At 52.3% G+C, this 12518-nt stretch overlaps 1 protein-coding gene across 1 annotated transcript; it reads right to left on the bottom strand.

Annotated features, from left to right (window-relative positions):
• Positions 1-507: 507 nt before the first annotated feature.
• On the bottom strand, positions 508-8809 carry LOC115349427 (dimethylaniline monooxygenase [N-oxide-forming] 3-like). Its single transcript, XM_030033726.2, has 9 exons — positions 8678-8809; positions 8370-8511; positions 6473-6661; positions 6009-6171; positions 4406-4548; positions 4081-4280; positions 3593-3951; positions 3063-3135; positions 508-2230 (listed from the first exon to the last, which is right to left on the bottom strand). Exons 2-9 carry the CDS (start codon positions 8499-8501, stop codon positions 1891-1893), a joined length of 1599 nt encoding a protein of 532 aa, XP_029889586.1. The 5' UTR covers positions 8502-8511; positions 8678-8809; the 3' UTR covers positions 508-1890.
• Positions 8810-12518: the final 3709 nt, after the last annotated feature.

Raw genomic sequence — 12518 nt, forward strand, 5'->3', positions numbered from 1 at the left:
CAGGCTGTGACCTCATGTCAGATAATGATAAGGTCATTCAACCCATTTTGCAGATGTAAGCCAGCACCAGAGAGCCCTTGTGACAGCCTGGCCCACATTAATTTATTGACCGCACCTGGGGAAGAGGCCCCACCCTGCCAGCACCCCAAAAACCGTCTTCATTCATTCCCTGACATCATCTCTGCTCACCCCATTGGCACCCCAACACGTCCCCTGTGCATCCCGCAGTTCCCAGCACCACCACTGCCTGCTGCCTCTTCTCCCCACTGCCCTTTCTTTCACATAACGTGGTACTTTGGCTTCCAAAAGGCAAGGGCTCCCAGCCCCCATTGCATTCGATGTGGGTCCTGCCAGCACCCCACAAGCTCAGCACAAGGTAAGCAGCAACATTCCTGACCACAGCTGTGTCCTAGCTGGTTAACAAGGCTGCCGTTATCAGCTAGAAAGAAAAACCACAGTGATACACCATGCACAGCTTGTTAATTGCAAAAGAATTTAAAAAACTGATCAGATGATGCCACTATATTTTTATTCATGTTTCAGATAGATGGTGCATCTGCAGTGTTTTGAATCGGATCACAATCATAGGAAGGGGTTGCTTCCCACCACAGGTACACATCATTTGGACTGGAAGAAATAAAAGCAGGCAAATCTCTTCATCTCCTGGTAGGAAGAAGCATGTTAGTAGAGCACTTGGGCAGAGGCACTGAAAAGGGAATGGCAGGCATCCTCTAGTCTCGTTTCCAGGGCTAGAGCTCACGGTAATGATATTATTTTGCATTTACATGGTGCATTTCATAAAACCACAGAGCATTTTGCAAAGCTATAGTTATTGCTGTATGGAGGAGAAAAGCCAAGATGCCTGCAGGCAGAGTGCTTCCCGGGGAGCACCGAAATTACACCACAGGCTGGTTCCACTCTCAGCAGATGGATGCAGAGAAAAAGCCCACATGATCTGGCCACATCAGAAGTTCAGCAGCTCACCAGGATCAGTCCAGCTCCTCCCCACTTGCTCAGGTGAGGGTGGACCATGGAGGCTTTGTTCCCCACCTCGGGATGGGCAATTGGGCAGCTGGCACATCCCTGTCACCCCTGGACAAGCACTGGGGGTGGCCACAGGTGCCCATCCGAGCTGTTGCTGCAGGGACAGTGATGCCCAGCAGGAAGCAAAGCAGCTCAGAGAGGGATCTCTCCGAGGATGCTCTCACCGTGGCTGCAGCAGCTATGGTGCTGGGTTACACAGCCCCAGCGGGACAGGGCATTTTGGCTGGCAGACACGGTTCATCTCAGTTTTCAGATGCTCACGTTCCAGCGAAGTCCAGATGTTGTTCCGAGAGCTGGTGGGCTGTTTATATACCAGAGTATTCCTCTCAATATTTTAATCTGATTATTTTTTTCATTTGGGCATCTTTCCCCGCTGGAAAAAAATGTGGATGTTTTTCTTTACTTGCTATGAAAATTATTTTTCAAAAGGGCCAATTCAGGCAAGCTGGTTTTAGCCAGAACACAAGCTGTACACCAAAAATTTTCTCAAAAAACCAAACATGCTGAGTCCAGTTTTCCACCAGAAGAAGAGACACTAGACAGGGAGATTTAAAGACATGTAGCAATGCACCACTATTTGAATACATGTAGAGGGACAAAATAACCAATGTTACTTACTGGGGCTGGCACTTACACTCTTTCATAGTCCCAGCTGAGAAACCTCCCAATTTTACCAGGCACGCAGATCACATCCGATTTATCAATGCCATTTTTCAGGGATCTCTTGATGACTTATTTTCAGGTTAATGAGCAGGGCAGCAGCACACATTGCCCAGCAGGAGAAAGCATCCCATGCACGTACACCGCTCTCTACTCCTGCATCCCTCCCCATCCCCCTGGGGTCCCCTAGCAGTAAAGGGCAGCAAGGAGGAGGAGGAGCAGGAGGAAGACCACCCCTAGCATAGCCAGGCAGGGGAAGGTGGTGGGGACAGCGGGGGTGATGCGCGTCTGCGTGGCCCGCAGCGTTCGGTCCCACTGGGTGAGGATGGCCTTTCTGGCCCCGCTCCACTTCCCTGGGCCCATCAGCCTAAACTGGTAGGGGCTGCAGGGGCCAAAGAAGACCTCCAGGGCCAGCCGCGGGTCCGTCAGCAGGAGCTTCAGCACGTTGGGCTTCACACCGATGGCCGAGGCCAGCTCGTCCATGTAAGTGATATAATCTGTCTGCAGCGTGGTGCTGTTCCCATACCTTCCGGGGAGAGAGGAGAGGAAAAGAGGGTAGCTTTAGGTTTTTCCCTTTGTTTTTTTATTTTTTTTTTTCCTTTAAGCACAGTGAGGGCAGAGTCTGTCCCCTGCTCTCCCCTGCCAAAGCTGGGGAGCAGAGCTGGCTGGGGGGCACGGCTCCAGGGGACATGCATCATTGCTGCTGTTAGGGGAGGAATCTGGCTCACAAGAAAACATTGCGTTTTGAAACTTCCTACAATGCGACGGTTTCTAAAAACAAAAGAAAACATAGCTTGGGCCAGGTTCAGCTTTCACTGGTTATACTCCTATTTTTAAAGTATTGCTTCACTATAATATCAGTTAGACTCAGAGAGGGGGAAAGCAAGGCACTTTCATGGACTTTATGAAACAAAAAAAGGGTCACTTTGAAGAATAATGATGGAAATGTTCTATTTCTGCTGGAGCCTCACCCTGATTCTGTGTGAATGAGAAATGTTTTTTCAGCCTGATAATGCTCAGTGATGGCAAATGAGCATTTTTAGACAGGAAATATTTCCATCATGAATTTTCCACCCAAACTTGCCTGATTCAGGCCTCCATGGGGCTGGTGGAAACATATCCGCTGACACCCGTGAGCTGGTTGGGGCTTCCTCATTGCAGAGGGGCCGCCTGGAGGTTAATTCATCTGAGACTCAAACAGGGCATTTCAAAAGACCCTGCTTGGACGGAGCTGCCTGTCCCTTGCTCACAAACTGCCCCCACGGCAGCTCACCCAGCACCCTCATCCATCCCACTTGGGGCTGAGATGATGGCAGGGCTCTTCTGCCAGCACAGGGAGACCCATGAGCTGCACTTACCACTTGAGCTTCTTCCCCATCTTCTCATCAATGTCATCCATCATCTCGCTGACCGGGGGGAGCGTGCACTGCCCTTAAAAGAGCAAGAAGAGTATCAGCAAAGGGACATGATGCCCAGGAGATCCCTCCTGCAGCAGGTGGGGTTTGCAGGGATCAGCTGAACTCTTGGGTGCCTCTCTTCCCTTTGGTGTCAAGATCTGGGCTTGGGTCAAGCTTGGGCGTTGAGGATGTGACAAGACTGGCTCTCCTGTCCTTTAAGGTATGTAGTGATGCCCAAGAGGCTCTTCTCCCCCAGGCAGCCCCACCGCATCGCCATCTGCAGTGGGCTGAGAAGTGACCTGCTCCCATGGTGCAAGCTACCCCATCACATGGGGATCCCATTATTGGTATTTCTGGCCAAACTCCTTTGTGTTCTTGAGCACTCAGGCACTGCCCTGATTTTCGGTTTGAACATGCGCATTGCTGCTGGGAAACACTACTTCCCATTGACAGAAAACAGACCTTTTCCCAGCACAAGCTCGTCCACCTACCCTGAAACACCTTGATTGCCCAGCGGCACTGGAGGTCCGCTGTTGGGATGATGGCTCCAAGGGACTGGACTAGCCCAATGACTGCCATGGTTGGCTTCTCCAGCCGAGGAGGGAGGATGCCTTTGTAGAGGGTGACCTGATTGTCCCTGCTTTTGATGATGGAATCATCCTCCATGAAAGGGTAAGAGTAACTGTAACCAGTGGCAAAGACTACCGCATCGACATCATCCTGCACAGTCCCATCTTGGAACAAGACGGACGTTTCTCTGAACTCCTTCACGTTTGGCTTAATCACCACCACGCCACAGGCGATGCGGCTCGGGAGGTCATCATTGAACACCGGCTCCTTGCGGGAAGTTCTGCAAGGGCAAAGGTGGTGGGGCTGTTGCAGAGGTGGCTTCTGCTGCCAGCCCAGGATAGGCACGGTCCGGCCCCGTTCCAGAACAAGCACCCCCAGGGGGTTTGGGGATGGATGGCCCCACGCATACCTGTTCAGTGGCATGAGGCCAAAGTTCTCGTGCTTGAAGAACCGGTTCATGCCTCTCACGTACAGCCAGTCGCTGATCGCCCTGGGGAGGACATTCCCCAGCCAGGTCCGGAAACGAGTGATGACGAGCATGTCCCAGGGGTAGCCGTTGTCCCAGACGCGGCTCATCACCCAGGACCCACTTCGGGAGCTCAGGTAGACCTGGGGGGATGGCCAGCTAGGGGTGAGCCACCTCCGTGATGGCTGTGAGTCCCCAGGGCTGTGGCATGTGCTCAAGCAAATGGGGACCCCCCCTTCCCCAATGACTCTGGTGCAGGTCGCCGTACCTGTGATGCCACGGCACTGAGCTCCACAGCAATGTCACTGCCCGAGTTGCCCAAGCCTATCACCAGCACCTTCTTCCCTCGGAACTTCTCTGGCTCCTTGTACTCTCGGCTGTGGAAGTAGCAGCCTTTAAACTTCTGTATTCCTGGGGAGGAGAACAGAAAGGGTCGTAATTCACCACAGGAATGAAAGGGAGAGGCTGTGCTGGCTTTGGCTTCTCCCCTTCCCACAGATGCTGCTGGAGCATCCACCAGAGCATTTCTCACAGTAGTATATGTCCCCTGTATACAGAGGGATGCTGCAAACCCATAGTCAGATGAGATCTGTCTCTGGCTTCATTCAATATTTAAGCAGAAATGGTGTGCAAGCACAGGATACCTTTTCATGGTATTTCTGTACCCCAAAAGGGTACCACTGCAACCCCAGCATCACCCCGAGGTGCCTGGACAGCCACACTCCATCCCCTTGGTGTGGCTTTACACCCTTGTGGTAGTGAGCAACAGGGAAGCAGCTTTCATTTAAAAAAGAGAAGATGGCAAAGGACCTGAGGGCAGTTTTCCTGACCAGCTGATGCTTCAAGCCTGTGTCCTCCAAACAGAACCCCAGCACCAAATTTTTCTTGCCAGAGAGAAAGTTTTTTCCCAACAATGTGCCTGTACACAGAGAGAATGTGCTGGTTTGGGTTGGGATAGAGTTAATTTTCTTCATAGTAGCTAGTATGGGGCTGTGTTTTGGATTTGTGCTGAAAACAGTGTTGATAACAGAGGGATGTTTTAGTTACTGCTGAGCAGTGCTTATACAGAGTCAAGGCCTTTTCTGCTTCTCACCCCACCCCACCAGCAAGTAAGCTGGGGGTGCACAAGAATTTGGGAGGGGACACAGCTGGGACAGCTGACCAAAGGGATATTCCAGACCATATGACATCACGGTCAGCATATAAAGCTGGGGGAAGAAGGAGGAAGTGGGGGACATTCAGAGCGATGGCGTTTGTCTTCCCAAGTAACAGTTACACGTGATGGAGCCCTGCTTTCCTGGAGACGGCTGAACACCTGCCTGCCCGTGGGAAGTAGTGAATGAATTCCTTGTTTTGCTTTGCTTGCATGCACAGCTTTTGCTTTACCTGTTAAACTGTCTTTATCTCAACCCATGAGTCTTCTCACTTTTACTCTTCCGATTCTCTCCCCCATCCCACCGAGGGAGGAGTGAGCAAGCAGCTGTGTGGGGCTGAGTTGTCAGCAGGGGTTAAACCATGACAGAGGCAAAGGCTGTTGGGTAATGTGCATGACATTTGTACTAGAAATCGTGGGAAAATGCAAAAAAAAAAAAAATTATTTTACAAAATCCTTTTATGAAAAAACTTCTGTTAAAGGAAACAGCCTGAAGTATTTTTTTCTGGGAAAGATTAGCATTGTCCCTGCTTTGATATAGTTTGGATACTGAGTCTTTTTTCTTAAAAATACAGCTTTTGATTTCCTGAATGGACCCCCATCCCCCCAAATATTGCTTTCCTTTTAATGCTAAAAAGGTATTTCTTTCTAGGGAAGAACATTGCGATAGATTTGCCCTGCTTTGTCCCAGCGGATGAATTCCACACGCGCAGCTTACCTGGAAAATCGTCGAGGGGGAGGTTTGGGTAGACGTGATGCCCAGAGCAAACCATAACAGCATCAAAAACTGCTGTCTCTTCCTTCCCATCTCTCTGGGTCACCACCTCCCATTGCCCCGTCACAGAAAAGTCAGGGCGTTTTTTAACCTTGGTGACCAGGGTCTTAAAGGAAACAAAAGAAAGAGATCCGTGGGTGTCTGCAGAGCAGACCAAGAGGTTTAGGGAGCCAGTGGAATTCAGAGGTCCCGGGGAGCCCTGGGGATATTTGCCCCTGCGATTTCATGCCAGCAGCTCTGGGGAGGGCGCAGAGAGGGGAGCTGATGAGACCTGCTTTAACAAAACCAGGAGCTTTTTCCCCAGAATATTTTCTCCCAAGATTTGGGAGACCCAGGCACAGAGGTGATGTCCCTCCAGCCCAGGTCCCCCCACTACTCACTGCCCTTCTCCACTCCAGGCTTTTTACCTTGAACTGTATGTGCCGGAGGAGGTCAAAGTGCTCGGCGTACTTGCAGATGTAGTGCTGGAGCCTGGCGTTGTGCATGTAGTTGGGGTGGTCGTCAGGGAAGGGGAAGTCAGAGTAACACATCATCTCTTTGCAGGAGTTGGTGAAGACAGTGCGGTAGATGCTGGCTCTGCCTTCCTCTGCCTGGTCCTGGAGGGAGAAGAGTGTGGACGAGTCCCATTAAGGGGGACATGACCTGGAGCCCTGCACCAACTCCTCCAGGCTGGAGCCAGAGAAAACCAGCAAAGCCATCAAGCACAATAACTAAATAACTCTCTATGAGCACAGAAGTGTCCTAACAGGCTGGGAGGAGGGTTTGCATCACCCAAGGCATTTAGGAGCCAGTTACATGTGCATCTGCCAGGGAAAGTGGTAACCTCAGGGGAAGAGAGTGCTGTGGGAGGACCACACCAGAGCCTCTCCACTGCACATCCAGAAAGCCTCTGGAGGATGGCTGTGACACAGCTACACTCGTGCGCATGGACACATGCAAAATATCACAGGAGACAAGTAAGATGGGACCTCCCAGTGCCCAACTTCCTGCCGGTCTGCCTGTAAAGCTTCCAAAATCCCACGGGCACTCCCGGTCATCACTCCTTTGTGTACATGGTCTTGGCGATTGCACAATCAAAGGCAGAAGCCCGGCCAGGTGCGTTTGCTTTGGTGCTGTGGCTCGGCTGCCCATGCTTTATGCAACTGCAGGGCAGGTCTGGCCAGGGACACAGATGAAGGCTTGTGCCTACCGCTAGCAATGCACGTGCCAGCTGGCCAGTGTCCCGCTGACATCTAGAAGGGCAGGACATGAGGGATCTGCTGAAATCCCCAAGACCACTGTGCAATCAGTGGGGCCCAGGCTGGCCTGGTCCAGTCCTGCCCCAAATGGCCATCCCCACGCTGTCCTGTCCCCATCGGGGGGGGGGGGCACTTGCTATGTCTGCCCTGACACTTGGCACTTAAGAGCACGAAACACAGGTAATGCATTTCCCTTTCCTGATGGCTTTGATGCCAGCACAGAGCTGGGAAAAATGCAGGTTTCTGCACTGGAAAATCCATATCTGAGGTGGCCAAAAGATTACCAACTTCTAATAAAAGAAAAAAAAAAAAAAACAAGCCAGATAAGGAGCTGAAGTGATTTTGACTTTTCCCCTCAATGGTGATATTCTTTTCTGAAATTCTCCATCCTTAATATCAAAAAGTATTGCTAAACTTTCTGGAGGAATTCGTGGAGCCTTCCCCAGAAAAGACAGAAAACCTGTGGTCCGTGTTTTGAGATAAATCAAACATTTCAGATCACCCAGAACAAGCTTTCTTCCCTCCACCTCTGCCCCGGGGTTTAACTTGCGCAGGCCCAATTCCTTTCCCTAATGGCACCCCAAGCTGCTCCTGCAACTGTGATCACACCCCAAACTGTCCCCTCAGCCCCAGCTTGCTGGCAGGAAAGTGGCACAAGATGGCTCTGAGTCCAACCCTCTGATTATTCATTCGGGCTCCTCTGCGGCTCCGTGGTACATGGCCACTACATAAAAGCATGCTGAGGGCTACCCTGTGCACCAGCGAGAGCCCTGAGGGGTTTGCAACCCCTTGGCTGCGGAGAAGCTGTTGATTCCCTCTGTCCCTAAAGGAGCAAGGATGGCGTTTCAGAGGGGACTTGGCTTGGCTGAAGCAGGTTGCTCAGCGAGTCAGGGGATGGCTGGGCTGTCCCCAGGGTAAGGGAGGGGACCTGGGGACCTGTATTGAACCAGTCAAGCCCTCCCACATGCAGCCATCAGAGCAGAGCAAGCGGGTGCAGGCACGCAGGGTGCGAGCGGGTGCAGGTTTCCCCAGCCAGCTCTGAAACCGGGCAGCCAAAGCCACTCACCGTGTAGCGCCAGAGCCCCCCGACGTCCTCGCTCTGCTCAAAGCAGGTGGGCTCCAGCCCTTCTTCCAGGCAGCACTTGATGGCCGCCAGCCCACTGACGCCTGCGCCCACCACCGCCACGCGCCGCACCATACCGTCCTGCCTGCGGGAGAACGCGGCTGTGGTGGAGCGGAGACAGGCCAGGCACGCTGGCCAAGGTGGGTCTGCAGCCCCCAGCAATGCCCTGCGGGAGCAGGGCACCTCCTCCCCAGCACAACTCCCCCAGCTCCTTAAGGAACCCGGGGGGTTTCTTGCTGATCCTTGCTCACCTGCTTCCCGTGCAGCCCCAAGGTACGTGCGTAAGAGTTTTGAGCAGGGTGGAAGAGCTTTTCCCAGTACGCAGGGGCTCTCTCAAGGAGAGGAGCAGTGGCTTGGGAGGAGCTCCCCTGGAAAAGCAAAGCTCTTTTATGCAGCATTGCACAGGAGGCAGGGCCAGCACCAAGGGGTTGTTTCAATGAGTGACTTGTGCTTTTTGGACTTTAGCAAGCCTGGAGCTGTAACATGAGGAGGAGCTGTGGGCACAGAGCTCCTAAATTAGGAAATAAAGTGTTGGACTGAAATTATTGCAAGATAGAGCCCAGGGTCACTGAGCAGTGGCAGCCACCTCTGGCCCATGGGACGAGCAGCATCTCTCGTGCACACACACACCTCTCCAAAATGGCACGGCGATGCCTATGTCATCAAGAACAGCAGGTAGGACCAGGCTGCCGGACCTCGCCCCACCATTCCACCCCAGCACTGCAGTTATTCCCCTGCAAAGAGGGCAGCTGGCAGTGCCACCCCAAGGACAAGCCACCCCAGCATCGGGCAGGTTCCTGTTCAAAGCACCTGACCGCTTTCCCCGCTTCTAATCGATGGGGTAAGCGTGTTTCAGAGGACATCTGCAGGGCAGGACAAAGCACAGGCAAGTGCAGAGGAGTCTGTTTGCAAATCCCAGTCCATCTCTGCACTCTTCATCTAAGTCTCATTGTGTGAGTTCATCCATCAAACCCCTGCCTGCAGGCAGGTCCCTAGGGACAACTGTTCGGCTGGGAGTATGCCTGTTTGAGAGTTGCTAGAGCCTCTAAAGCTAAGCCGTGCTGTTAATTAATGCTAAATTGACTTGAAATAAAATAGAGCAGAGAATGCCAGAAAAAAATGATTGAACAACCAAACTGAGAAAGAATGAAATTGCTAATTTTTCCACTCTCTGCCAAGTTGGTTGGACTTTCCAAGGGATCGGCTTTGGAGTCATGGTTAAGTTGACTGAATACAAATAAACTGCCAAGCTGGCTTTATGGATTCCCAGCCTAGAGGAAGTGTGGATCATCTCCTGCAGGACATGATCTGGAGGAGGACTTCTATGAATTAAAACATTTGTCAGAAAACTACACCCAGGAGCGATGCACACTGAGAGAGCATGCCTGCTCCTGGCCCTGGCATAGGGATAGGAAAGGTCAACCCAAGTGTCGTGGTTTAACCCCAGCCAGCAACTAAGCACCACGCAGCCGCTCACTCGCTCCCCCCCCCACCCAGTGGGATGGGGGAGAAAATCGGGAAAAGAAGCAAATCCACAGGTTGAGATAAGAACAGTTTAATAGAACAGAAAAGAAGAAACGAATAATGATAATGATAACACTAATAAAATGACAACAGCAATAATGAAAGGATTGGAATGTACAAATGATGCGCAGTGTAATTGCTCACCACCCACCGACCGGCACCCAGCTAGTCCCCGAGCGGCGATTCCCCGCCCCCACTTCCCAGTTCCCATACTGGATGGGACGTCACATGGTATGGAATACCCTGTTGGCCAGTTTGGGTCAGGTGCCCTGGCTGTGTCCTGTGCCAACTTCTTGTGCCCCTCCAGCTTTCTCGCTGGCTGGGCATGAGAAGCTGAAAAATCCTTGACATTAGTCTAAACACTACTAGCAGCAACTGAAAACATCGGTGTTATCAACATTCTTCTCATACTGAACTCAAAACATAGCACCGTACCAGCTACTAGGAAGACAGTTAACTCTATTCCAGCTGAAACCAGGACACCAAGGCAGAAGGAGGGGGACAAAGGTGCAGGAAGAGTCAATCATTTACCTGGAGTGACACAGCTGTCAAGTGCTGGAAAGAGGAAAAAGCCCTGGACCTCTTGGCTCATCATTTCCCAGCTGCCATTTTCCTCAAAAGAAAAAAAAAAAAAAAAAAAAATTTTGAACATTTTTTTTCCTCCCTCTCTAAAAAGTAAAAACAAAGGGAAGGAGAACTGCAGGTGTGGGAAGGCAGAGAAAAGAAGAAAAGTTAAGGTGTTCAAAAATCTCAGGGGGGGGCGGAATCAAAAGCTTCAACATTTCTAATGGCACTAGAGGTAGTTCTGCCCAACACCTGCAAATTCCTGTTTGACTTTTTATCATATGCTACAGGAAAGCAAGAGCAGAAGAGGGCTCCTAACTTCCAAAAGAGCAAGAACAGCTGGGAAAAAGCAGTCTCACCTACAAAAACCTGCCGCTTTCCAGCCTGAAGCTGCCTCGCACCAGCAGCACGGCTGAGGCTGGAGGTGGTTTCCTGCGATGTTCAGAGGGGTCACAGCATGACAACGGGAATGCTGCTGGGGACAACCTGCAGTGACAGGAGCCATGAGAGGCCGATGGCACCATTTGCCTTGGTGTGCACCGTGACCCCAGCCCCCTGCACAGCTCATGTGATTGCAGCTCTGTTTGTCCTGGCTGCCATCAGGGCTGCTGCACTGAGAGACGTGTATTCATTAACCGGGGGCTGGTGCAGGTGGTAGGCGGGGGTCACTGGCCACCACAGCCAGTCCCTCTGCAGCCACTCTCAACCCTCCCGCTGGTAGTAGCAGCAAAGCAGAGAGTGAAATATCCTCCAGTTTTGATTCCTTTGCTGCCTGCAAAGGCTCCCTGCGGCAGCAGCCGGAGGGATGCTCGGCACACACCCCGGCTGCAAGGCCGGGCAGCGGCTTGCCCACGTGCCGCACCGCTCGTGCTTCGGCCGGACCGGGCTCCGCAGCACTGGATGCGGCATAACACCCACAGCGAGAGCCAGATGCTTCCCCAAGGAGCATTTCAGTCAAAATAGCCAGGAAGAGGAAGATCCCTCACTGTACCGAAGGGGAATAAACCCCAGCGCGGCACCTCGACTGCAGCAATCGGCCCAGGGCCAGCCAGGTGCCATGCCGGCCTGGAGCAGCCTTTGGCCTCGTGAAGGGCACGTCCCCGGGTTCTCCTCTGATCTTGCCGGAGCACGCCACCGGGCACGACCGCAGAGCTGCAGCTGGGCTCCCGACTCCATTGGCAGCCAGGGATGAACCAAACTTGCCAGAGGTGCCGCTGGCCCTGCTGGGGAGTGGTGGGGGCCCGCGCCCCACGGGCGCCCGTGACTCCCGTGGGGCCATTGATCATCCTCTCCTCCCGCATCCCTTGGGCTCTGCTCAGCCCTTTGATGTGCAGCTACATTGTTCAACCATCTTTGAAGTGTGAAATGAGAAACACCCCTCCAGCCCTCCGGAGCAGCCAGCAGCGCTGCGGCAGCCACGGCTGGTTGAGGAGACAATAAATTCGCGGCTGGAGTTACACAAAGGGAGGCAGTAAACAAGCACAAGTTCACCTCTCATTTGCTCTGCACTAATTGCATCGGAGCACTTCCCTGGCCAGCTCTTGTTTTTCTTGAACACGGCTAAAGATCCATTTTTCATTTGATTTTTCACACCCTTCTTCCCCATTTTTGTTTGTGAGCAAAATCCTTCCAGGGAAGGGCTGCAGGACCATTCCCATTAGGTTTGGGGCTGATGGATGGAGCACCCCAGGGGAGGCCAACGCCTTGCGATGGGGGAGCAAATGTAACAGCATCTCTTTGCTCTTCTTAATCCTCCTGTCAGCCCTGAAAATTGGTTTTGCCATTCCCTAGGGAGCTATTCTGATCTGCACTTTTTCAGTGGAGGTGGGAGCTCCGAGGGCATCGCTCACCCTCAGCTTCACAGCTCACTAGTCACCTTCCCAGACAAGGACAAACCAACCAAAAAACTCACCATGCCTCCCATGAAATCTTTTTTAGGTACAGCAGTTGCAACAGGTTAACACATCTCATTGCTTCTATCTCAAAGACATCTCTACTCTAAAT

This window comes from Aquila chrysaetos, chromosome 12 (genome assembly GCF_900496995.4).
Source record: "Aquila chrysaetos chrysaetos chromosome 12, bAquChr1.4, whole genome shotgun sequence".
NCBI classification, from domain to species: domain Eukaryota; kingdom Metazoa; phylum Chordata; class Aves; order Accipitriformes; family Accipitridae; genus Aquila; species Aquila chrysaetos.

Excerpts from the sequence above, each read along its gene's own strand:
- LOC115349427 (XM_030033726.2), bottom strand. The coding sequence starts at position 8,501 with ATGGTGCGGCGCGTGGCGGTGGTGGGCGCAGGCGTCAGTGGGCTGGCG. Across the intron at positions 6,662-8,369 it reads GGGGGCTCTGGCGCTACACG|GACCAGGCAGAGGAAGGCAG; the intron begins GTGAGTGGCTTT and ends TTCTCCCTCCAG. Across the intron at positions 3,136-3,592 it reads GGCAATCAAGGTGTTTCAGG|GGCAGTGCACGCTCCCCCCG; the intron begins GTAGGTGGACGA and ends TGCTCTTTTAAG.